The following is a 23,665-nucleotide window of genomic DNA, read 5'->3' on the forward strand; positions in this document are numbered from 1 at the left end:
TGAAAGACAAGCATTAGCACTGCTGCAGTGCTGTTCTTGCTCCTCTGACGGGTGAAGTCATCACTGTGGGTGTTAATTGGACCATAACCCTTTTCCCTCTGTTCTGGTGTTTTGAGCCAAATGTTGGAAAAGGGAAACTTTTCCTAAATTTTTTGACACTGGTGATGAAAAACAATATGGAAGCCAGTGCGTCATTGCTTTCATTCTTATAATGGCATGGGACTTGCTTGGTTATTCTTTATCAGTGAGGCTGAACAGCTCTGGACAGAAATTCTCTTTTGGGGGAGTTCTTGTCCTATTTTTCTTCTAATGGGTGTCATCAAGATGCATTATTTAGTCATGAATTGTTTTTCTTTCCCACTGTGAATTGTTTCAGATTTCATTTGTAGCAAACTACATTTCATATATATCAAAGGGGTTCTTCTGTTGCTCCATAGAGGCTTTGTTTATTTCAAATATAGACTGGAAAATGTGAAGTAATAGTTTTAAACAAAAAAAGGTTTCTTTTTCCTTTTAGGCAGAAGTGTCACAGCTTCCACAGAATTTAAAAGGAGAAACATTTTCTCATGTATTTGGAACTAACACGTCTAGCTTGGAACTGTTCTTGATGAATAGAAAGATCAAAGGACCTTGTTGGCTTGAAGTGAAAAATCCACGTAAGGAAAAATGCTAAGAGATTCCTGACATTTCTTTTCACTTTCCTCCCTTTTATTGAAAATGGAATTTTTTCTCATATATCCTGATTATAGTTTCCCCTCCCTCTACTCCTCCCCAGTTTCTCCTCATCTCCCCTCTCCAGATCCATTCCTTTTCTGTCTTACTAGAAAAAATAGGCTTCTAAGAGATAACAATGAAACATGACAAAATAAAATGAAAATAAAATAAAATGAAAATGAAAATAAAATGAAGCTAAAACTATCATTGAAGTTGACTACAGTAATTCAACATGAGGAAGTGTCCCAAAAGCAGGCACAAGAATCAAAGACCCACTCATTTTCCAACAGTCAGGAGTCCCATAAAAATACTAAGCTAAATCCTGTAATATATACACAGAGGGTTCAGTGCAGACCTATGTAGGCCCTGTGCTTTTTGCTTCAGTCTCTCTGAGCTCATGTGCCTTGCTTAATTGATTCAGAAGGCCTTGTTCTACTGATGTCTTCTTTCCCCTCTGGCTATTACAATCTCCATTTTCTGAGGTCTGAGAGGAGGGATTTGATGAAGAGTAACATAACGTCTGGCTGTGGATCTCTGCACTTGTTCCCATCTGCTGCTGAAGGAGGCCTATGATGATGACCAGATTAGGAGGCATTTTAGTAATAGCTTTTTTTTTTTTTTGGTTTTTCAAGACAGGGTTTCTCTGTGTAGCCCTGGCTGTCCTGGAACTCACTCTGTAGACCAGGCGGGCCTCAAACTCAGAAATCCGCCTGCCTCTGCCTCCCAAGTACTGGGATTAAAGGCGTGCACCACCACTGCCCGGCAGCTTTAAAAAAAAAAAAAAATCAGTGGCGTTTGGTTTTACCCTAGGTGTCTAGGGTATCTAGTCTCTGGTTCTTGGTTACTGAAGCAATATTGGTGTGCCACCATTGCCCTAGCATATTTTGCAGGCAGGACAGATTGTAAGTCACAAGTTTTATGATTGGATTGGTTTCCTTGGTTCTTTTTTGGTAGCCTGCAGAGTACCTTCCTGTACCAAAGTCACTACAAAGAGTGAGGTGAGGTGGGTGTTGTCCTTGCCCGAGCCCCGCCCCCCAATCAATTTGCAGAGAGCAAGCCTTTGTCTTAGTAACAGCCTGGGTTGTTTGGGGTTTTTCCAGGAGACCTTGTTGAAGTAGCCAATTACCTCTACTCAAATCCGCCCAGCGCTGGTGGGCTGTGTTCCTTGCAACCGGTCCCAGTGTTCTGGGTTCCCGAATGAAAGACGCACAAGTAACCTTGAATTTTAATATGCCTTAAACAACTCAATGACTGAGCCACTTCTTTTTTGTTTGTTTGTTTGTTTTTTGTTTTTTCGAGACAGGGTTTCTCTGTGTAACCCTGGCTGTCCTGGAACTCAGTCTGTAGACCAGGCTAGCCTCAAACTTTCGAACTCAGAGATCCGCCTGCCTCTGCCTCCCAAGTGCTGGGATTAAAGGCGTGCGCCACCACCGCCTGGCTGGCTGAGCCACTTCTTAACCTCCATGCAGGTTTCCCACCTCAGGAAAGGAGTAGATGGCAGGCCTGAGAGATGTCGCAGAGAACCTAGTCATGATGTAGATGCTGGGGAACTCAACCCGAGAGGGCTGCAGGCCTGGGTCCAGGGCAGCCAAGATGAAATACAGGTTTTAGTAAGTAATAACTCAGGAATATCAGAGGGGAGTGTGTTAGCCATATGGGGGTTAAGAAGTGGCACAGGCATTGAGCTGTTTAAGGTATATTAAAATATAAGGCTATGTGCTATATGTGTGTGTATCTTTCATTCAGGAACCCAGAACATTGGGGCAGATAGCGAGGAACGCAAACGCGCTGCCGACACCTGGTCGATTTGAGTAGAGATTAATTGGCTACTACAACAGGAACCTTTTTAGATTTTTTTTTTAAAGGGAAGTTAAAAAGCAGATTGGGAAAAAAAGAAAAAAAAGGAAAAACCATCTTAAAACAAATTAAAAAAAGCAAGTGTCTTGAGTTGAAAAAACTTCAAATTGGCAAAACATGTAATGAATTGAACACACACATATATTTGTAGATGGCTATTTGTATACCTGCTACATTCTCTCTCTCTCTCTCTCTCTCTCTCTCTCTCTCTCTCTCTCTCTTTCTCTCTCTCTCTCTCTTTCTCTCTCTTTTTTTTTTTTTTTTTTTGGTTTTTCGAGACAGGGTTTCTCTGTGTAGCTCTGGCTGTCCTGGAACTCACTCTATAGACCAGGCTGACCTCGAACTCAGAAATCTACCTGCCTCTGCCTCCCAAGTGCTGGGATTAAAGGTGTGCGCCACTGCTGCCCGGCCTACATTCTCTATTATACATCTAACAAAACTGTTGTTTTCATTAAAAAAGAAAGGGAAGTTAAAGAATTAGTCTATTTATTTTAATGTTTTTTCTTTTTTATGTTTGCTTCTTGAAGGTTTCCTTGTGTGATTATAGGTTAATACACTTGGATCTCTTTCTCTCTAATACCTGCCAATTTAGTCCGAAGAAGACCTTAGTGCTGGCGGTTGTGTCCCTCATTATGTTGTTTATATGGTCTAGCTTGGCTGATATGGTTCAGTTGTTCTCCAGAGTGAACTGCTGACCTTTGGAGGGGAGAAAAAAAAATCACAGCCTAATGTAGATAGGACCCTTTGGCTGTTACCTGATCCTTTTTAACACTTGTATCTAGGATACTGTTTTATCTTCATCTCTTGAAAATGTTTTTAGTTCCTCTAAAGCAGCTGTTATTTTTAAAGCTGATCTTGGAATCTTTAAACAAATTTATAAAAGTTATTGGCCTCTCACTTACCCCTCCCCATAAACATAAGTATATTCACAAACACAAAGATTAGCATACTGCCCACTAATGTGGCTTATATTTAGTTAGATTTTACAGTATCTCATTAGAGGATAGCTTTGAAGAATATCTCTGTTAATTAAAAATGTCATAGTTTCTTTTTCAGTAAGTTATTGATGTGTTGTATTTATTTTTTCTCAGAACTCTTGAATCAGCCAATCAGTTGGTGTAAATTTGAGGCAATGGCTTTGAAACCAGACCTGGTGAGTGTAATTAAGGATGTCAGTCCACCTCCACTTGTGGTGATGTCTTTCAGCATGAAGACAATGCAAAATGTAAAGAACCATCAACATGAGGTAAAGAAAAACCTACAGATTTTTATATTTACGCCTTAGATACAATACTTGCCTGAGTTTAGACAGTTTTCCTACACAAGTAAGTTGTTATTTTGGAGGGGAAAGGATACTAACTTGGCATTAAGCTATGTTTTAGAGAATGACTTGAATTTGCCTGGTATTATAGACTTTTTTTTTTTTTTGGTTTTTCGAGACAGGGTTTCCCTGTGTAGCCCTGGCTGTCCTGTCTGTCCTGGAACTCACTGTGTAGACCAGGCTGGCCTCGAACTCGGAAATCCGCCTGCCTCTGCCTCCCAAGTGCTGGGATTAAAGGCATGTGCCAACCACTGCCCGGCTCCCTTGATATTTCAAATCACAATTAACATAGTAGATAGCCAGAGTTACTAGATAAGTACTGAGGAAAGGTCTAATTAGTACTTGGGTAGTGTTAAGAGAAATATTCATTCCCAGAGTGATGTTTCCACATACCATTTCTTCACAAAGGAAATAGGGGCTTTGTGGAGAAAAGGCTGATTCAGAGCAGGAAATATGTAAGATAAGCCTGTAACATCTTGTTACATCAGAAAGCAAGGGCAATATTACTTTAATTGAAGATACATCTGACTCAGGAAATAAAATGAAAAGTCTCCCTCTGGCAAAGTATGGGACAATATGAGTATCAGAAGAATAATTCCTGAAAGTATCACATACATAAATTCCTAATGATGCTGTCAAATACTACCATGTCACTTTATGAGGGAAGCTAGGGAACAAACTCATTTGAAAACATAAAAATAAATAACTCAGTATTTGTCCTAACTTTTCTGGGATAAGTAGTTCTGGAAGCCAGCTAATTGAAATGTGAAATTGCTCTTCTTAGAAGTTTCCAGTACATGATGAACAACAATTACCAATTTGAAATTCCTAGTGAAATGGGTTTAAGTGATTCTCAACCTGTTGGTTACAACCCCTTTGAGGATTGCATATCAGATGTCCTGCATATCAAATATTTATGTTATGATTCTAACAATAGCAGAATTGCAGTTATGAAGTAGCAACACAATAATTTTATGGTTGAGAGTCACCACAGCATCAGGAATGTATTAAAGGGTCGTAGCATTAGAAAGGTTGAAAACAACTGGTCTAAGTAATAGTCATCAATAGCCACTACTATACCTGAAAAAGATAGAAACAGATAATGCATGCGTGTGTACCTTCTAATAGAAAGAATAGTAGCACATCTAAAATAGTCCTAGGAATTTGAACCTGGTTAGATCAAGTTTTTTTTGATCTAACTGAATTTGTAGACATTATAGAGAGAGGAGAAGGTGTTCAATAACCCTGTTGAGATACAAACTGGGATGATTCAGGTGCTCTGGAGAGATGGCCAGTGGTTAAGAGTACTGGATGCTCTTATAGAGGTCCTAGGTTCAATTTCTAGCACCCATATGGCAGCTCACAACTGTCTGTAACTCCAGTCTCAGGGAACTGGACACTCCTAGCCTCTATGCTATTAGCTTCTGGTTCACAGCTGGGTAAGAGTGTTTAATACTTTTCTTTCCCGGCAGCTTAAATAGAACCTCTGACATTATCACACCTAGCCTGTATGGATGAAAAGTTTGTATCAGTTTGTGGTTTCTTTATGTTGTGATTCAGTTACGTGCTGTCTTTTGTAATAGGGTCTTACTCTCAAAATCTGGAGTATATCCAAGATCACTGGTAATAACCTGTAATGTTTGGGGTGAAGTATGGGATCTCACTGACCAGTCAACCTATACCTGGCACTGGGCTTTATATTTGATAGTCTGTGGCATCTGGGAGGGGCATCGTTCCCTGATAATAGAGTAACTCCATTTGAACTCCTTTTGTGTATGTGTATGTATTATAGGAAGCTTCTCCAGTATTGGTTTTTCAAATGTCTTTAGTGTTAGTTAACTTCCTCTACCTGGCCTCCCATTACCCACCACATTTGATCCTTCCTGTTCAATTATTCCCCCTTTCCCTTTTATCACCTGAGTTCTATTCTGCTTTCCTTGAAATCCCCTGACCCATGGCTGCTAACTAGTTTCCTGCCTTCTATGGGTACTCCATCTTAAACACACATTCTAAAGAGTCAAAGCTATCATCCACATATGAGAGAGAACACGTGTTATTTGTTTTTCTATGTTTATGTTATTTCATTCTTTATTTTCAGCTCTATTCATTTGCCTGAGAATTTTATAATATTCTATTGTGTATGTATATGTACCACATTTTCATGATTCATTCAGCAGTTTATGGACATCATAGTTTTAATTTGTGTTTACCATGTAGCTAAGGATGTTGAACATTTGGAAACATACTTCTCAACTATTTGTATTTCTTCTTCTGAGAGTTTCATTTAGTTTCATGCCCCAGCTTTTAGTTATATTATTTTTTTCTTGGTATTTAGATCTTTCTATATTGTAGATACTAACCCTTTGTCAGAGCTTTAAAAATGTTCTTAAGAAAGTTAAAATAATTTATATGTGTTAAAATACCTTTTATCAGTCTTAGTTCTTGTGATAATGCAGAACATAGAGTAGGTATCTGATTTTTCCCACTCTTTTCTTTGCAGATTATTGCTATGGCAGCTTTGGTCCATCACAGTTTTGCATTAGATAAAGCACCTCCAAAGCCTCCCTTTCAGACTCATTTCTGTGGTATGTATTTTAAAAAGATGATTTGCTAAGAATTTGGTTTATTCTTTTTTCGTTTGACTTTCTCTGCTGGTTGGATCAGTAGCTTGTCTTTTGAAACTTGTTTTTTAGAGTAGTTAGGGTATTTTAGTGAAGATGCTTACTTTCAGTTGTGGAAACTTGAGGTAGGTTTTGTTTTGTTTTGTTGTTGTTGTTGTTTATTTTTTTGAGGCAGGGTTTCTCTGTGTAGCTTTGGCTGTCCTGGAACTCACTCTATAGACCAGGCTGGCCTCAAACTCAGAAATCCACCTGCCTCTTCCTCCGAAGTGCTGGGATTGAAGGTGTGCGCCACCACTGCCCGGCTCAAAACTTGAGTTTTATTGAGCAAAATCATCCGTGTGATGAGGCAAAATGCCAAGGAATAAATGAATCCTTACCTATTTGTGAGATATCTTAGTCATATTAAACTGGAATTGAGTTGTGTTATGCATAAAATTCAGTGGATGTAACAGTTCCATAGAATGAGGTATGTGTTTTGTGGGTTGGTCTTCAAGGAAGAGTCTAACATAACATTCCATGTTAGACTCTTGGTTGACTAAGTGTTTTGTTTAAAAAGATAGTGGGAAGTAAGATTTGATATTTCATTTTTCCTGGGAATTTTTTTCCAGTCCAGAACCAGAGATTCATTTGGATATCTCTTGTGTCTGGCTTTCTGAGTATTAGGAAAGTGGTATCTGGAAGTATTCAGATAAGATACTATGCAGAATGGTTATTGTAAAGTTTTATCTCTTAAATAAGAAACCAAATACTGATAACAGCCTGGAAAATACATGCAAGATAATAGCTTTTAGGTCATTTCAGCAAACATTTATATAACCTCTCTGTAAATGTCACTGTGTGAATGGCTGTTATATATGGGACAAATCTTTGGTATAGTAAGGGGAAGCCTTAGTCCACTGTACTGTTTAGCTTTGAGAAGGTTGAACTAATTTCCTCTGTTGTATTCTGGTTGAAACCTTGGTGGTAATTGAATTTCCTTTGGGAAAAATTATTATAATTCTTCATTCTAACTTGGAAAGCAAGTATTTGATTAAAGCATATTGTATAGTTCTAGGGGCATAAGGACCTCTGCTTGGCTGTTGTTTTGAGGTTCAACAATATGGCTGACTGAGTATCTTAGCCTTCTTAACTTTTTAGGGCTCATGAGAAATTTATATTTAAAACAATTTCCATTTAGAAGCATGTAGAATCTTAAATTGGACTAAGATGAGTGATAGAATCTCATTTTTTTCCTTTCTATAGTTCTGTCTAAACCAAAGGACTGTATTTTCCCATGTGCTTTCATAGAAGTCATTAAGAAAAAGGTAAATACTTATTCCCTATAAATGTTAAATATCTATTTGTTTGGAAAGAGAATAGGAGAATGGAATGGACTAGTAGAAGAAAGAAACAAGCTGTATTTTACTCGATAAAATCTATTCTTGGTACATTAACTTGATAAAATGCAATAGAAATATAAAACTAGACCTGTAATAATTCTTAAGTTAGTTTCTGAAGAATTATGACATGGATACATTCACACTTTCCTTCTGTTAGCTTATATGGAAGCTTTTCCAAAGTGGTCATGTTTTTTGGGACCAAATTGGGTGGAGCCCCTCCCCAACTTGAGGGAAACCATATAGAATTGGCAATGCTGTGAGTGTTAAAGGACCATGTAATGACAGGATTGATATTTGCTGACCTAAATGCATCAATATTTTTTTTTAAACTCCAGATATGTTCTGTGAAGTTGGTATCATAAGCCCTTAAAAAATAGCAGGGGAAGCAGTATAATGAACTGAGTCCTTCATAAAAATTAAATGTATTTGCTCTAAAGAATAGTTTTTGAATAGCATATTGTTTGCTTTTTGAAATGATAATGTTGAAACAGTTGTAGGTTTATTTTGTTAATATCTTCACTTGACAAAATTAAATGGTGCAGTTTGCCAGATTTCACTTAATATTACTTCAATTGGCATCTTATAGGAAGGGGTTACTATTGTGTTACTGTCATGTGTGACCTGTCTTAATTATTTATTCAAATAAAATGACCTTAAAATCCCTTAAATTTTTCTTAAAGTCAAACTGACATTTTTCAAACCTTGTGTTTGTTATAGGAAACATAAATGCCATCAATCTTTGTTTTAAAAGCGGTTTAATATGAGCAGTTTTGAGTACCTGATAGATATTCATTAATCCAAGTAGAGATCTTCTGTGTGAGGATAGGCTTTATTTGTACTTAAGACATTCGCAATTCTTCAGTATCTGCTTATTTTTAGTTTTCATTTATTGGTTCTTATGCTGTTATTTGAGATTAGTTTATAGAATCCTTGGGATTTCTTTGGAAAATAAATAAACAGCAAAGTCTTCCAGGTATTATATAGCAAGGTAACTAATGGTTTTGAAAGGTACTCTGATTTATATGGTTTAAAATGTGTCCAATGTATAAACATGTATCTGTGGAAGGACATTTCTGCTCTAGATGTTGCTTAGCACTTAAATTTTTGCTTGATTTACCTGTATATTACTAGAATGAGGTCCTCAGGGATTTTGTACAGTTATTATTATGCAAAACCTGGAGTCAGAGATTTTATTGCTATGTCTGGTTTTGAAGTGAATGATTACATTTACTCCTAAGAAATTTTACTCTGGTTGGGCAAGAAGGTAAGGCATCTGGTATTTTAAAATACTGACGCTTTTTTTTTTTTTTAAATCTTAACAGAATATGAAGGTTGAGGTTGCTGCAACAGAAAGAACCTTGCTAGGATTTTTCCTTGCAAAAGTTCACAAAATTGACCCTGATGTTCTTGTGGTGAGTAGATGTTTGATTGTGTCATGGGGAAGTGTTTGATTTCTTCACTTTTTGGTGCGACATTGTTAATCATTTACTTTTATTGGTTATCTACTTTTTTTTTGCTTTTTGAGGCAGGGTTTCTCTGTGTAGCCCTTGCTGTCCTGGAACTCACTCTGTAGACCAGGCTGGCCTCGAACTCAGAAATCCACCTGCCTCTGCCTCCCAAGTGCTGGGATTAAAGGCATGTGCCACCACCTCATGGCAGTTATCTACTTTTTTTTTTATTGGATGTTTTATTTACATTTCATATGTTGTCCTCTTACCCCATCTCCCACCCACCCAGGAACCCCCTATCCCCTCACCCCTCCTCCTTCTTCTCTGCGGATGTAACCCCTACCTAACCCCCCACTCCCACCTCCCCACCCTCAAATTCCCACCCACTGGGGCGTCCAGCCTTCATGAGGTCAAGGATCTCTTCTTCTACCTATGCCCAGCAGGGCCCTCCACTCTTACGTATTCAGCTGAAGCCCTGGATCCCTCCCTAAGTGCTCCCAGGCTGGTGGTTTAGACCCTGTGAGCTGTGGTTGGTTGGTATTGTTGCTCTCCTCATGGGGCCACAAACCCATTCAGCTCCAATGGCCTTCACTCTAACTCCTCCATTGGGAACCCCATTATCAGTTCAAGGGCTAGTTGTGATCATCTGCCTCTGAATATGTCAGACTTTTGCAGACCTCTGAGGAGACATCCATATCAGGCTCTTATCAGCATGCACTTCCTGACTTCCACATCAGTATCTACCTTTGGTGACTGCACATGGGATGGATACTCAGGTGGAATGGTCTTCAAATGGCCCCTCCTTCAGTTTCTGTCCCTCACTTTGTCTCCATATTTGCTCCCTTGAGTATTTTGTTGCTCCTTCCAAGAAGAACTGAATCACCCCCACTTGGTCTTCCTTTTTTATGAGCTTCATGTGGCCTGTGAGTTGCATCTTGGGCATTTCAAGGTTCTGGGCTAATATCCAATAATCAGTGAGTGAATACCATGTGTGTTCTTTTGTGATTGGCTTACCTCACTCAGGATGATAATTTCTAGTTCCATCCATTTACCTAGGAAACTCTCGAATTCATTGTTTTTAATAGCTGAGTAATACTCCATTGTGTAAATATACCACATTTTTTGAATCCATTCCTCAGTTGAAGGACATCTGGGTTCTTTCCAGCTCCTGGCTATTATAAACAAGGCTGCTATGAACATAGTTGAGCATATGTCCTTGTTATATGTTCGAGCATCTTCTGGGTATATGCCTAGGAGTGGTAGCTAGATCCTCAGGTAATGCTATGTCCAATTTTCTGAGGAACCGCCACACTGATTTCCAAAGTGGTTGCACCATCTTGCAGTCTCACCAACAATGGAGGTTCTATACCCCATTTTTTAATAGGGTAATTTGGTTGTCTGGAGTCTTAATTTCTTGAGTTCTTTGTATATATTGGCTATTAGCCCTCTATCAGATGTAGGATTGGTAAAGATCTTTTCCCAATTTGTTGGTTGTCCTTTTGTCCTATTGACAGTGTCCTTTGCCTTACAGAAACTTTGCAATTTTATGAAGTCCCATTTGTCAATTCTCGATCTTAGAGCATATGCCATTGGTGTTCTGTTCAGGAACTTTTCCCCTGTGCCCAAGTATTCGAGGCTCTTCCCCACCTTCTCTTCTATTTCAGTGTATCTGGTTTTATGTGGAGGTCCTTTATCCACTTAGACTTGAGCTTTGTACAAGGAGATAAGAATGGATCAATCTTCATTCTTCTACATGTTGTCCTCCAGTTAAACCAGCACCATTTGTTGAAATGCTGTCCTTTTTCCACTGGACAGTTTTAGCTCCTTTGTCAAAGATCAAGTGACCATAGGCATATGGGTTCATTTCTGGGTCTTCAATTCTATTCCATTGATCTTCCTGCCTGTCTTTGTACCAATACCAAGTAGTTTTTATCACTATTGCTCTGTAGTACAGCTTGAGGTCAGGGATAGTGATTCCTCCCGAAGTTCTTTTATTGTTGAGAATAGTTTTTGCTCTCCTGGGTTTTTTGTTATTCCATATGAATTTGAGAATTTCCTTTTCTAACTCTGTGAAGAATTGAGTTGGGATTTTAATGGGGATTGCATTGAATCTGTAGATTGCTTTTGGCAAGATGGCCATTTTTATTATATTAATCCTGCCAATCCATGAGCATGGGAAATCTTTCCATCTTCTGAGATCTTCTTCGATTTCTTTCTTCAGGGACTTGAAGTTCTTGTCATACAGGTCTTTCACTTGCTTGGTTAGATTCACACCAAGGTATTTTATATTATTTGCAACTATTGTGAAGGGTGTCATTTCCCTAATTTCTTTTTCAGTCTGTTTATCTTTCATGGAGAGGAAGGCTACTGATTTGTTTGAGTTGATTTTATAACCAGCCACTTTGCTGAAGTAGTTTATCAGGTTTAGGAGTTCTCTGGTGGAAGTTTTGGGGTCACTTAAGTATACTATCAGATCATCTGCAAATAGTGAGATTTTGACTTCTTCCTTTCCTATTTGTATCCCTTTGACTTCTTTTTGTTGTCTAATTGCTCTGGCTAGGACTTCCAGTACTATATTGAATAGGTAGGGAGAGAGTGGGCAGCCTTGTCTAGTCCCTGATCTTAGTGGGATTGCTTCAAGTTTCTCTCCATTTAGTTTGATGTTGGCTACTGGTTTGCTGTAAATTACTTTTACTATGTTTAGGTAGGGGCCTTGAATTCCTGATCTTTTCAAGACTTTTATCATGAAGGGATGTTGAATTTTGTGAAATGCTTTCTCAGCATCTAGTAAGATCATCATGAGGTTTTTTTCTTTGAGTTTGTTTATATAGTGGATTACATTGATGGATTTTCGAATATTGAACCATCCTTGCATTCCTGGGATAAAACCTACTTGTTCATGATGGGTGATTGTTTTGCTGTGTTCTTGGATTCGGTTTGCTAGAATTTTATTGAGTATTTTTGCATCGATGTTTATAAGGGAGATTGGTCTGAAGTTCTCTTTCTTTGTCGGGTCTTTGTGGGGTTTCGGTATGAGTGTAATTGTAGCTTTATAGAACGAATTGGGTAGTGTTCCTTCTGTTTCTATTTTGTGGAATAATTTGAAGAAAATTGGTATTAGGTCTTCCTTGCAGGTCTGATAGAATTCAGCACTAAAACCATCTGGTCCTGGGCTTTTTTTAGTGGAGAGACTTTTAATGACTGCTGCTATTTCCTTAGGGGTTATGGGCCTATTTAGATAGTTTATCTGCTTTTGATTTTACTTTGATACCTGGTATCTGTCTAGGAAGTTGTCCATTTCATCCAGGTTTTCCAGTTTTGTTGAGTATAGGCCTTTGTAGTAGTATCTGATGATTTTTTGAATTTCTTCAGTTTCTGTTGTTATGTCTCCCTTTTCAGTTCTGATTTTATTAATTTGGATACTGTCTCTGTGCTCTCTGGTTAATCTGGCTAAGGGTTAATCTTGTTGATTTTCTCAAAGAACCAGCTCCTGGTTTTGTTGATATTTTGTATTGTTCTTTCTGTTTCTATTTGGTTGATTTCAGCCCTGAGTTTGATTATTTTCTGCCTTCTACTCCTCCTGGGTATATATATATTTGCTTCTTTTTGTTCTAGAGCTTTTAGTTGTGCAGTCAAGTTGTTAGTGTGTGCTCTCTCCAGTTTCTTTTTGTAGGCACTTAGAACTATGAGTTTTCCTCTTAGCACTGTCTTCATGGAGTCCCACAAGTTTTGGTATGATGTGTCCTCATTTTCATTGAATTCTAAAAAGTCTTTAATTTCTTTCTTTATTTTTTCCTTGACCAAGTCATCATTGAGTAGAAAGTTGTTCAGTTTCCATGTGCATGTGGGTTTTCCATTGGTTTTGTCATTATTAAAGACCAGTCTTAGTCCGTGGTGATCTGATAAGATGCAAGGGATTATTTCAATCTTTTTGTATCTGTAGAGGCCTGTTTTGTGACCAATTATATGGTCTATTTTGGAGAAGGTACCATGAGGTGCTGAGAAAAAGGTATATTCTTTTGTTTTAGGATGAAATGTTCTATAGATGTCTGTTAAGTCCATTTGGTTCATAACTTCTGTTAATGTCAAAGTGTCTTGGTTTAGTTTCTGTTTCCATGATCTGTCCAATGCTGAGAGTAGGGTGTTGAAATCCCCCACTATTATTGTGTGAGGTGTAATGTGTGTTTTGAGCTTTAGTAAAGTTTCTTTTATGTATGTAGGTGCCCTTGCATTTGGAGCATAGATGTTCAGAATTGAGAGTTCACCTTGGTAGATTTTTCCTTTGATGAGTATGAAGTGTCCTTCCTTATCTTTTTTGATTAAGTTTGGATGAAAGTTGATTTTATTTGATATTAGAACGGCTACTCCAGCTTGTTTCTTGGGACCATTGGCTTGGAAAATTGTTTTCCACCCTTTTATTCTGAGGTAGTGTCTGTCTTTGTCACTGAGGTACGTTTATTGTATGCAGCAAAATTCTGGGTCTTGTTCGTATCCAGTCTGATAGTCTGCGTCTTTTTATTGGGGAATTGAGACCATTGATGTTAAGAGATATTAAGGAAAAATGATTGTGGCTTCCTGTTATTTTTATTATTAGAGGTAGAATTATGTTTGTATAGTTATCTTCTTTTGGGGTTGTTGGAAGATTACTTCCTTGCTTTTTCTAGGTTGTAGTTTCCCTCCTTGTGTTGGCGTTTTCCGTCAATTATCCTTTGAAGTGCTGGGTTTGTGGGAAGATATTGTGCAAATTTGGTTTTGTCATGGAATATCTTGGTTTCACCATCTATAGTGTTTGAGAGTTTTGCTGGTTATAGTAATCTCGGCTGGTAATTGTGTTCTCTTTAGGGTCTGTATGATGTCAGTCCAGGCTCTTCTGGCGTTTATAGTCTCTGGTGAGAAGTCTGGTGTAATTCTTATAGGTCTGCCTTTATATGTTACTTGACATTTTTCCCTTACTGCTTTTAGTTTTTTTTTTTTTTTTTTTTTGGTTGTTTTGTGCATCTGATGTTTTGATTATTATGTGACGGGAGGTATTTCTTTTCTGGTCTAGTCTATTTGGTGTTCTGTAGGCTTCTTGTATGTTTATGGGCATCTTGTTCTTTAGGTTAGGGAAGTTTTCCTCAATAATTTTGTTGAAGATATTTACTGGCCCTTTAAGTTGGGAATCTTCATTCTCATCTATACCTATTATCCTTAGGTTTGGTCTTCTCATTGTGTCCTGGATTTCCTGGATGTTTTGAGTTAGGAGTTGTTTTGCATTTTGCATTTTCTTTGACAACTGTGTCAATATTTTCCACCGTATCTTCTGCATTTGAGATTCTCTCTTCTATCTCTTGTATTCGGTTGGTGATGCTTGCGTCTGTGACTCCTGATCTCTTTCTTAGGTTTTCTATCTCCATGGTTGTCTCCCTTTGAGCTTTCTTTATTGTTTCTATTTCCATTTTCAGATCCTGAATGTTTTTGTTTAATTCCTTCTTTGTGTTTTCTTCCATTTCTTTAAGGGATTTCTGTGATTCCTCTTTAAGGGCTTCTATCTGTTTACTTGTACTCTTCTGTATTTCTTTAAGGTAGTTACTTAATTCCTTCTTATAATCCTCTATCATCATTATGAGAAGTGATTTTAATTCTGAATCCTGCTTTTCCGGTGTGATGAGGTGTCCAGGGCTTGCTATATTGGGAGAACTGGGTACTGATGATGCCAAGAAACTTTGGTTTCTGTTGCTTATGTTCTTGTGCTTGTCTTTCGCCATCTGGTTAACTCTCATGTTACCTGCCCTCACTGTGTAAGACTGGAGTCTGTATTTCCAGTTATCTTGCTTGTGGCAGAGCTCTTCAGAGTCCAGATGTCTCTGTGGTCTTATGATCCTAATCTCCTGGGTGGAAGAACTCCTGGGACTCATGCCACCTCTTGGATCTGGAAATCCTTCTGCTCTGGGTGCAGTGGTTCCTCTAGGATGGCTCAGGTTACGATGTCTCTCAAGTGGAAACCACTTTGGTGTCTGCTGCTCTGAGTGCAGTGGCTCCTCTAGGATGGCTCAGGATTCAGTATCTCCACAGGAGCCGACCAATTCTGAGTTGGCTGCTCTGAGTGCAGTGGCTCCTCTAGGATGGCTCAGGATTCAGTATCTCCACAGGAGTAGACCAACTCTGTGTCTGCCCCAGCCCAAAAGACCAGGCAGGGGCGGAAGGGAAGTGGAATTCCCAGTTATCTACTTTTGAGTATCAAAGAATGTTTTCATAATGAAATGACTCTGTGGCTTGGTGAAATTTCTTTAGGTAGGAAGGAAAATTCTAGCTCATGCAGAATTGTTTTTCCTGGTGTGAAAGCAGTCCTTGAATTAGTAGTCAGCTCAGGATAACTGTTACCTACATTAGAAAATAGCATATTAGTAAGTGAATATATAAATTGCTAGTATCTTGTGGCACATTAATAAGTGAATATGTTTAAATTGCCAGTATCTTCAGATTTCTAATTGGTTTGCTTGATTTGGGTCAAATTACAAATAAAAAAATAAATATTTTAATTTTAAGAGCCCAGTGAATCTCTATGATCTTTGAGAGCTCCTGGATAGAGAGTTATTTTTTCTCTTGAGAATTTGCTGTATTCTTACTGTTGGGTTTATACCTTTTCTTTATAGTAAAGGAGAATTTTCCTTTGTGTATCTTCTGACTTCCCTTTGTTTAGTGGCTCCTTGGTCTGAATTCCTCCTTTTCTTTTGTCTGGGTTAATGGATCAAACAAACTATATTCTTTTTGCTTTTTTCAGCAGCAGTTAGGTTATCGGTGCTTATATGTCTTTTCTTTCTTTTTTTTTTCTTTTAAAGTAAGCAGTCTTTTTTTTTTGTTTTGTTTTTTTTTGTTTTTGTTTTTTTTTTTGGTTTTTTTTGAGACAGGGTTTCTCTGTGTCTTCCTAGCTGTCCTGGAACTCTGTAGACCAGGCTGGCCTCAAACTCAGAAATTTGCCTGCCTCTGCCTCCCAAGTGCTGTGATTAAAGGCATGCGCCACTACTTCCCGTCAGTGCTTATATTTCAAATGCAGTATTAGCAATTTGGTTACATCAAAGTCTTGTGCTGTCAAATTAGAGATAAGTAGACATTTGAGAAAAAATGGAGGGGCTGAGGATATTGCTCCCCACTAGAGGGCTTGCTTACCATGTACGAGGCCCAGGTCCTAGGTTCCATCATCAGTACTGGAGAGAAAAAAGAGAAAAGGAAATTTTAACTGTGTCATCCTCAGCTTCATTTTTCCTATTGGATACCTTATCTGTAGTGGTGTAGCTAATGTCCTAAGAGTCTATGTATGGATTGCTGCTGAAGTCTATATACCCTTATGGTATTTCACGATTTGTCTTTAAAGTACCAAGAAAATTCAGTAGACTCTTATTAGCATTCACCCTTTCAAAGCAGTTTTTTGAATCTCAAGTACATGTTATAGAGCCTGGGATACATAGCCTAGGGAATTAGAGACAAGTCTATGACAAACCCAGATGTACGAGATACGATCCTGTGTGAGACCCCAGCAATAATAATTAGGAAATAAGTTTCCATTATGCCCTTCTGGCCTTTTATTAATAGAAAAACTGTTGTAAATATATCGATAATGTATATGTATGTCTATATGTATAAATATTCATTCATATAGTGGTAGGCTTTTTATAACCTAAAATTAGTTATCTTGACCACTCTTAGATGTAGGTTCATTGGTACTATATGCATTTATAATATACAGTTGTTATCACCTCTATTGTTACCATGTTGCTGTCTCTGTAGCTCTTCATATTTTAAAATTAAAATGTTAAATTAAACCTGTGGGTCGTAACCCCATAGGTAAACTTCTGTCTCCAAAAATACTTACATTATGATTCATTATAGTAGGCAAATTACAGTTATGAAGTAGCAGTGAAAGTAATTTTATGGTTGGGTACCACTACAACTGTAGTAAAGCATTGCAGCATTAGGAAGGTTGAGAATTGCTCCTCTAGACTATTATTTCCTCATCTCTCCAGACCCTGGGTATTAGTTCTCCTTTCTATCGCTAAGATTTTGTTTACTCTGCATAGTAGTATATATCTTTAATCAAAATTAATCTACATATTGATCTGAATTATTTGAAACCATCTCTGATCTTTCTTAAACCTAGCTATGTGAAAAATATTCAAAGGATATTAATTAGAAATTCTAGAAATGAAAAATCAAGTTGTGTTAAAGAAACTGGATAGAATTCCTCAGATGTCCTATGTAAACTTAAACAACATAGGTTTTCTCTTTTTAAGGATGCTTTTATTGGTCATGTAAAAGGTATGCGACACTAAAACTTGCATTTGCCTCAAACATTGTAAGACTTAAGCAGTAAATTAAAAGATGCCATATAAACCATGCATCAGGGGGCTGGTGAGATGGCTCAGCTAGTCAGCTCTTCTAGAGGTCATGAGTTCAAATCCCAGCAACCACATGGTGACTCACAACCATCTGCAATGAGATCTGATGCCCTCATATGGGTGTCTGAAGACAGCGACAGTGTACTTACATATAATAAATAAATAAATAAATAAATAAATAAATAAATAAATCTTAAAAAAATAAACCATGCATCAATTAGTATAAAATAAAGTTTATTCCAGCAGTCTCCTTAGCAGCCTAGTTAATGTCAAGACTAATGAATGCTGCTGATGAATAAATTCCTGAAGAAGAGGGGACTCTAATCGGAGGTAAGCTCTTGATGTCTTCAATTAGAGACCAGAGAAAGAAAGGGCAACGAAATTCTGTGCATTTGAAGACAAATCCTCTAATTTGTGTTCATTATGTGATTAGCTGCCTGTTTTTCTGACTAGGGTCATAATATTTGTGGTTTTGAACTGGAAGTGCTACTGCAAAGAATTAATGAGTGCAAAGTTCCTTACTGGTCTAAGATAGGTCGACTGAGGAGATCCACCATGCCAAAACTTGGGGTAATGATTTCAAATTTCCACTTTTTTATTTGGTTTTTAAATATGGGGTAGCTGCTAGGGAATACACTGGTTTTTGAATAGACATTTGTTGTTTAATATACGATGTTCTATAAAGAAGAAAAATTAAAAGTAACACCAGAAAGCTCTCCAAAAACAACCGACCGACCAACCAACCAACCAAAACACTCAACAAACAAACATAAAACAACTAAAGAGAGAATTAAGAGGGAGAGAGAACACAGAAAGAGGAGAACATGAACTTTAAAATAGACAGGCCTTGGTTTCTGAGCTCAAATCTCAGTTCTTTCCCTTTCTAGTTAAATGATCTCGAGCCACATAATCTGTCTGAGAATGTCTAAAAACCAAATAAAAGTTGCTATGAGAGATAGCGCCAACAGAAAATACTTAACTCCTTTCCACTAAATTTTCAACCTGAATAATAATCATCAGTGATTTCAGAGCCTACCAAACCTGCCCAAGGTCTATTACTTTAGGAATGCCTAAGTAAAGGTAATATGCATCTAACATGGATTATCTTTCATTACTAGATTTCGTTCTTAGATTTAAATGCTGATTTTTAAAAAGTACCAATGGCTTTTATAAATAAAATGCTGGATTCAGGAAAGATATTCAGTGCCAAAGTTAAAACAATACTATAGAAGAAGGGGTAGAATCATCCATAGAGGCAAGTCACAGACAGACACAACAGTTTGATGTATCGGTCATTTTTGCCTCAGTCAGTCACTTCATTAGAAGCTATAAAATGCTTTTTTTCAGTTCTGTCCATGTTTATTAGTTATTAGTTATAATTGTCTGTAAAATTACCTTTCCTCTAGTATTATTTCCAGCAGTATTTGGTTATGCTGTAACAGTTTACAGGAAAGACAGGATAAATATTAACTTCCTGTTCACTGCCAATTTTCTGTGTAGGACTTTGAAAGCCATGTCATGCAGTGCTAAGCAATGCTTTGTTTTATTCACTGTGATATAAAGAGTGCCTAGAATAGCATCAGATACATAGTAGGTGTTTAGAAGCACACAGCTTATGAGTGGAAGGAAGATTTCAGTATTGTAATTTTGGGGCCAGTTCCTAAATAGGTTAGAACAAATTATTCTCAGTACTTGTTCCTTCATGAGATTTGGTTTTTGTTTCTGCCTTCTAGAGCCGGAGTGGATTTGGTGAAAGAAATGCTACCTGTGGTCGAATGATATGTGATGTGGAAATTTCAGCAAAAGAATTGATTCATTGTAAAAGCTATCATTTGTCTGAACTTGTTCAGCAGATTCTGAAAACTGAGAGGATTGTAATTCCAACAGAAAATATACGAAACATGTATAGGTATAATACTGGATTCTTTAGAATTTATCTTTCTTTTTTTTTAAATTATGTATTTATTTGTTTATGTGAGTACACTGTCGCTGTCTTCAGACACACCAGAAGAGGGCATCAGATCCCATTACAGATGGTTGTGAGCCACTATGTGGTTGCTGGGATTGAACTCAGGACCTCTGGAAGAGCAGTCAGTGCTCTTAACCACTGAGCCATCTCTCCAGCCCCCACAATTTATCTTTCTTGAAGTGAGCAATAGTAGAGTGACACTGTCCCTACTGTCCCTACTGACTAGAGGTACACTAGCTAGTCAGTTACTGGTGTCAGGGAGCACACAGTTTATACCAATTATACCATACCCTTTACTTTTATACTTTAAATTAGTTTATCTCTTAATTATTCTAATTGAGTCGGTTGACTTCTATCTCCTCTACCTGTCTTCCTTCGTGTTTTCTATCTAATTGTAGTTTGGAGATTAATAAGAATTTAGATTTTTATCCTTAACTCATATTTGAGAACCACTGTGGGCATTTTGAATATATAAAAACCAAGTAAGTAATTTAGACATACCATGTGCTTCTTTTGGTTACTGGAGACACAATCCTGTTCTATAATTCAGGTTGGCCTTGACTTGAATCCTGAGTGATTGGATTACAGATCTGAAGATCTGAACCACCAAGTTCATGCTTTTTTTTTTTTTTGAGACATGGTCTTACTATGTAGCTCTGGCTGTCCTGAAACTTTCTATGAGGATCTTGAACTCTCAGATTCACCTGCTTCTGCTTCTTGAGTGTTTTGACTAAAGGTGTATGATACTATTTCTAGCTATGATTACTTTTTTAAAAATTTTATTTATTTTATGTACACTGGTGTTTTGACTGCATGTATGTCTGTCTGAGGGTGTTGGATCCCCTGGAACAGGAGTTAGAGATCTTCGCCATGTGGGTGCTGGGAATTAAATGTGAGTCCTTTGGAAGAGTAGTCGATGCTCTTAACCACTGAGCCATCTCCCCAGCACTACTTACTTATTTTTAAAACAAGTTTCTGTTTCCTGTTGAGTCCTTTTTAAAACCTATTTCCCCTGAGTCTTTCAGATACTTCTCTTTTAATTATATTTCCTCTCTAGGTTATCTGATTTGTAATATAAGTTTCATATTGGGGCTAACACCACCTGCCTGTGTGTCTTTGCTTTAAACCTTAGGTCAAATTTTAGATTTACCTACCTGATATTTAATATGAACCTCCAGATTGTTAAAAAACTGAGCTACTGTTTTCTCCTAGTTTTTTTTTTTTTTCTGTAGGCTTTCATAGTTGTATCAATGGCAGTTATGGATGTTCAGTACTGTTGGAAGTCTTTAAAGTCATCTTCTACCCCATACGTCTTAGACATTCTTGATTCTTCTGTGTGACACTTCACAGTAGATTCATCAAGGGACTTTTTTTTTTTTTAGCTCTGTCTTTTAATAAAGCTCCTAGCACTTCTTTAACCTTCACTGAGCCTCCCTAGTCCAAACCACCATACTCTTTTTCCCTGATGTGTCTTAGCCCATTTTCTGTTGGCAACAGCATAATGCCACATATTAGCTAAGATAAAAATGAAAAAGGTTTGTTTTGGTGTATGATTCTGGCGGTTCAAGATTGATGATCTCCTGATAAGAGTTATATTGTTGTATCTCTTATCATTAGGTCTGAAAAGTGCATGCATGTCTATATCATCTACTAACCTCTTTTCCAAGACACCAGTTTTCAGCCGAGGAGACTCAAAGGCTTCATCTTTAAATACCTTCAAATTCTTGTTTTTAGCCTTACAGTATTTCATGGGTAGCTGATGATGCTAGTAACACCAAGCAAGGTCTGAGGTTCTATCCCCATATGCCCCATAGTACTTTATAGTAGATAAAATCCTACTCCTCAGTTTCTGGAGAGACAAACTGTGCCAAGCCATAGCAGTGTGTTTATATACTAATTTTGTTGCCTTCTTCAGGTCTCTTCATAATATAGGATCAGAGTAATCCTGCTAAAATTAAGTCTGATTAAAATTTCTCGGTAGCGGTAGATACTGCTTTATTCAGAGTAAAGTCTATATATTAGCTTACTAGGTTGTATACAGCGTGTCTTTGTGCTATTGATTTTCTGCTATTCTACTGCTGTCTCCATTATTCTATGATCTAGCCATATCAACTTCCATTGTGTTTCTGCAAATGCTAGATTGGTACTTCACTCAGAGTCTTTGTGCTTTTATTTGTAATGCTCTTCCCTAAAGTCCCCATCTATAAGGCTTGCTCTGTCACTTCTTGGTCTTTATTTTCAGTGACATTTCCCTTGTTCTTTAAGTAAAAATTCAGTTTCTTCCCCTGATAGTTTATATTTTCTTTGTTTCCTGCCCTTTTGTTTGTACTCAATACTTACCATTGTATAAATATTACCTATTTATTTTTCTTTTTTTATACTCTGTCTCCCTCACAAGGACTGGAATTTGTGTCTTTGGTTATAGCCAATGAGTGCCTCAGATATAGTAGGCATGTAATATATAATTACTTGATTGAATGAATAAAATGATTTAGATAGTTTTAGGTTACAATTAACACTAGGTAAATCTTTGGCTATAGTTAACACATAATTTCATGGTATGGATTTCTTTTTTGTTGTTGAGAAGGGTACTAGGACTGGTGTCAATACATTTCTAATTATATAGTGACCTTATTTTAAACAGTTTTCAAAGCCAAGGTTCCATTGCTCTGAAGTTACATCAAAAAATTCCTTGTAATATTTTAAGTTCTGATTATAGTCATTGTTTCTTTTAATTACTTGATTCTGTTTCATTCTTACTTTTCTGTATAGTGAATCTTCTCATCTGTTGTACCTGTTGGAACATATCTGGAAAGATGCCAGATTCATTTTGCAGATCATGTGTGAGCTAAATGTTCTTCCATTAGCATTGCAGATCACTAACATCGCTGGGAACATTATGGTAAATTTAACTTAGAAATGGGGAAAAAGCATTTCCTGTTGGATTCAGTGTTTGCTTGGGGTAGTTGTTATATGATAATGAGTCTAAATGCATGCTTATAAAATGAGGAATTGGGATTCTGAAAGCTGGGCTTCTTTTGTAAAAGGAGAACTGGTTGGGAGAAAGGGAGGAATGCCAGGTGCAGTATGTGGAGATTTGGGTGAACATAAGGATTTTATCTTTTAACATCTGGATGTTTCTGGTGGAGTGATATATTTTGGACTAAGGAAATAGCCACACAGTCAGTATTTGAAGCTCCCTTTATCCCCTAAATGCTTAAAGAGAAGGTTAGAAGTAAATAATTTAGTAAAAGCAACCTTGGTTACTGTAAGTAGCTGAAGGAGCTATGGTTAAATTAACTGACTCAAAGCTGCTTTTGTTTGTGACTATTTTGTAGTCAGAATTTTAAAAATTCTGTTTAATAGTCTAGGACACTGATGGGTGGACGATCTGAACGAAACGAGTTTTTGTTGCTTCATGCATTTTATGAAAACAACTATATTGTGCCAGACAAGCAGATTTTCAGAAAACCTCAGCAAAAAATGGTGGGTCCAAAATTATATAGTACCTTGCCTTTTCTTATCTTTTTGTTTTATTACCTAGATAGCCTTTAAAAATATTGCTTTAACATATACTTCTAAAATAATTAATCCCCTCTAAACTGTGATCACTCTCAAGTTTTCTGCATTGTGTTTAAATGATTGTTTTCTTCTCTACTTTTTCTGTAATGTCAATATTATTTGTAAAATGTCTTTGGGTACTTCAATAGACTTCTTTGATGCATTACCATATATGGAAAGTATTTGCCCTCACTCAGATTTACTCAAAGCTAAATGTTAGTTAAGCCTTTTGTAGCTTTAACCTTTGAGCTTTTATGTTTGTTTTGTACTATATGTATATGTATATTCATATGTATGTTGAATATCCCTAATACAAAATGTTTGGAATTGGAAGTGTTTTAGATTTATGTATTTTATTTTGAAACATTTATTTATGTGTAATGGGAAATCTTGGGGTGAGAATGTGTGTCCAAACACTAA

The 23,665-nt window shown here is 37.2% G+C and overlaps 1 protein-coding gene across 2 annotated transcripts in view; it reads left to right on the forward strand.

Annotated features, from left to right (window-relative positions):
- Positions 1 to 23,665, forward strand: part of Pola1 (DNA polymerase alpha 1, catalytic subunit) — a 305,175-nt gene that overhangs the window by 35,749 nt on the left and 245,761 nt on the right. For both annotated transcript variants that reach the window (XM_028779615.1, XM_028779616.1), the window contains exons 14-22: positions 518 to 656; positions 3,663 to 3,817; positions 6,393 to 6,477; positions 7,756 to 7,817; positions 9,215 to 9,304; positions 18,169 to 18,285; positions 19,449 to 19,624; positions 22,457 to 22,586; positions 23,051 to 23,170. In XM_028779615.1, the coding sequence (XP_028635448.1) occupies positions 518 to 656; positions 3,663 to 3,817; positions 6,393 to 6,477; positions 7,756 to 7,817; positions 9,215 to 9,304; positions 18,169 to 18,285; positions 19,449 to 19,624; positions 22,457 to 22,586; positions 23,051 to 23,170 (1,074 nt within the window). The remainder of the gene's footprint in view (positions 1 to 517; positions 657 to 3,662; positions 3,818 to 6,392; positions 6,478 to 7,755; positions 7,818 to 9,214; positions 9,305 to 18,168; positions 18,286 to 19,448; positions 19,625 to 22,456; positions 22,587 to 23,050; positions 23,171 to 23,665) is intronic.

Source organism: Grammomys surdaster, unplaced genomic scaffold, assembly GCF_004785775.1.
Source record: "Grammomys surdaster isolate TR1022 unplaced genomic scaffold, NIH_TR_1.0 357, whole genome shotgun sequence".
NCBI lineage: Eukaryota > Metazoa > Chordata > Mammalia > Rodentia > Muridae > Grammomys > Grammomys surdaster.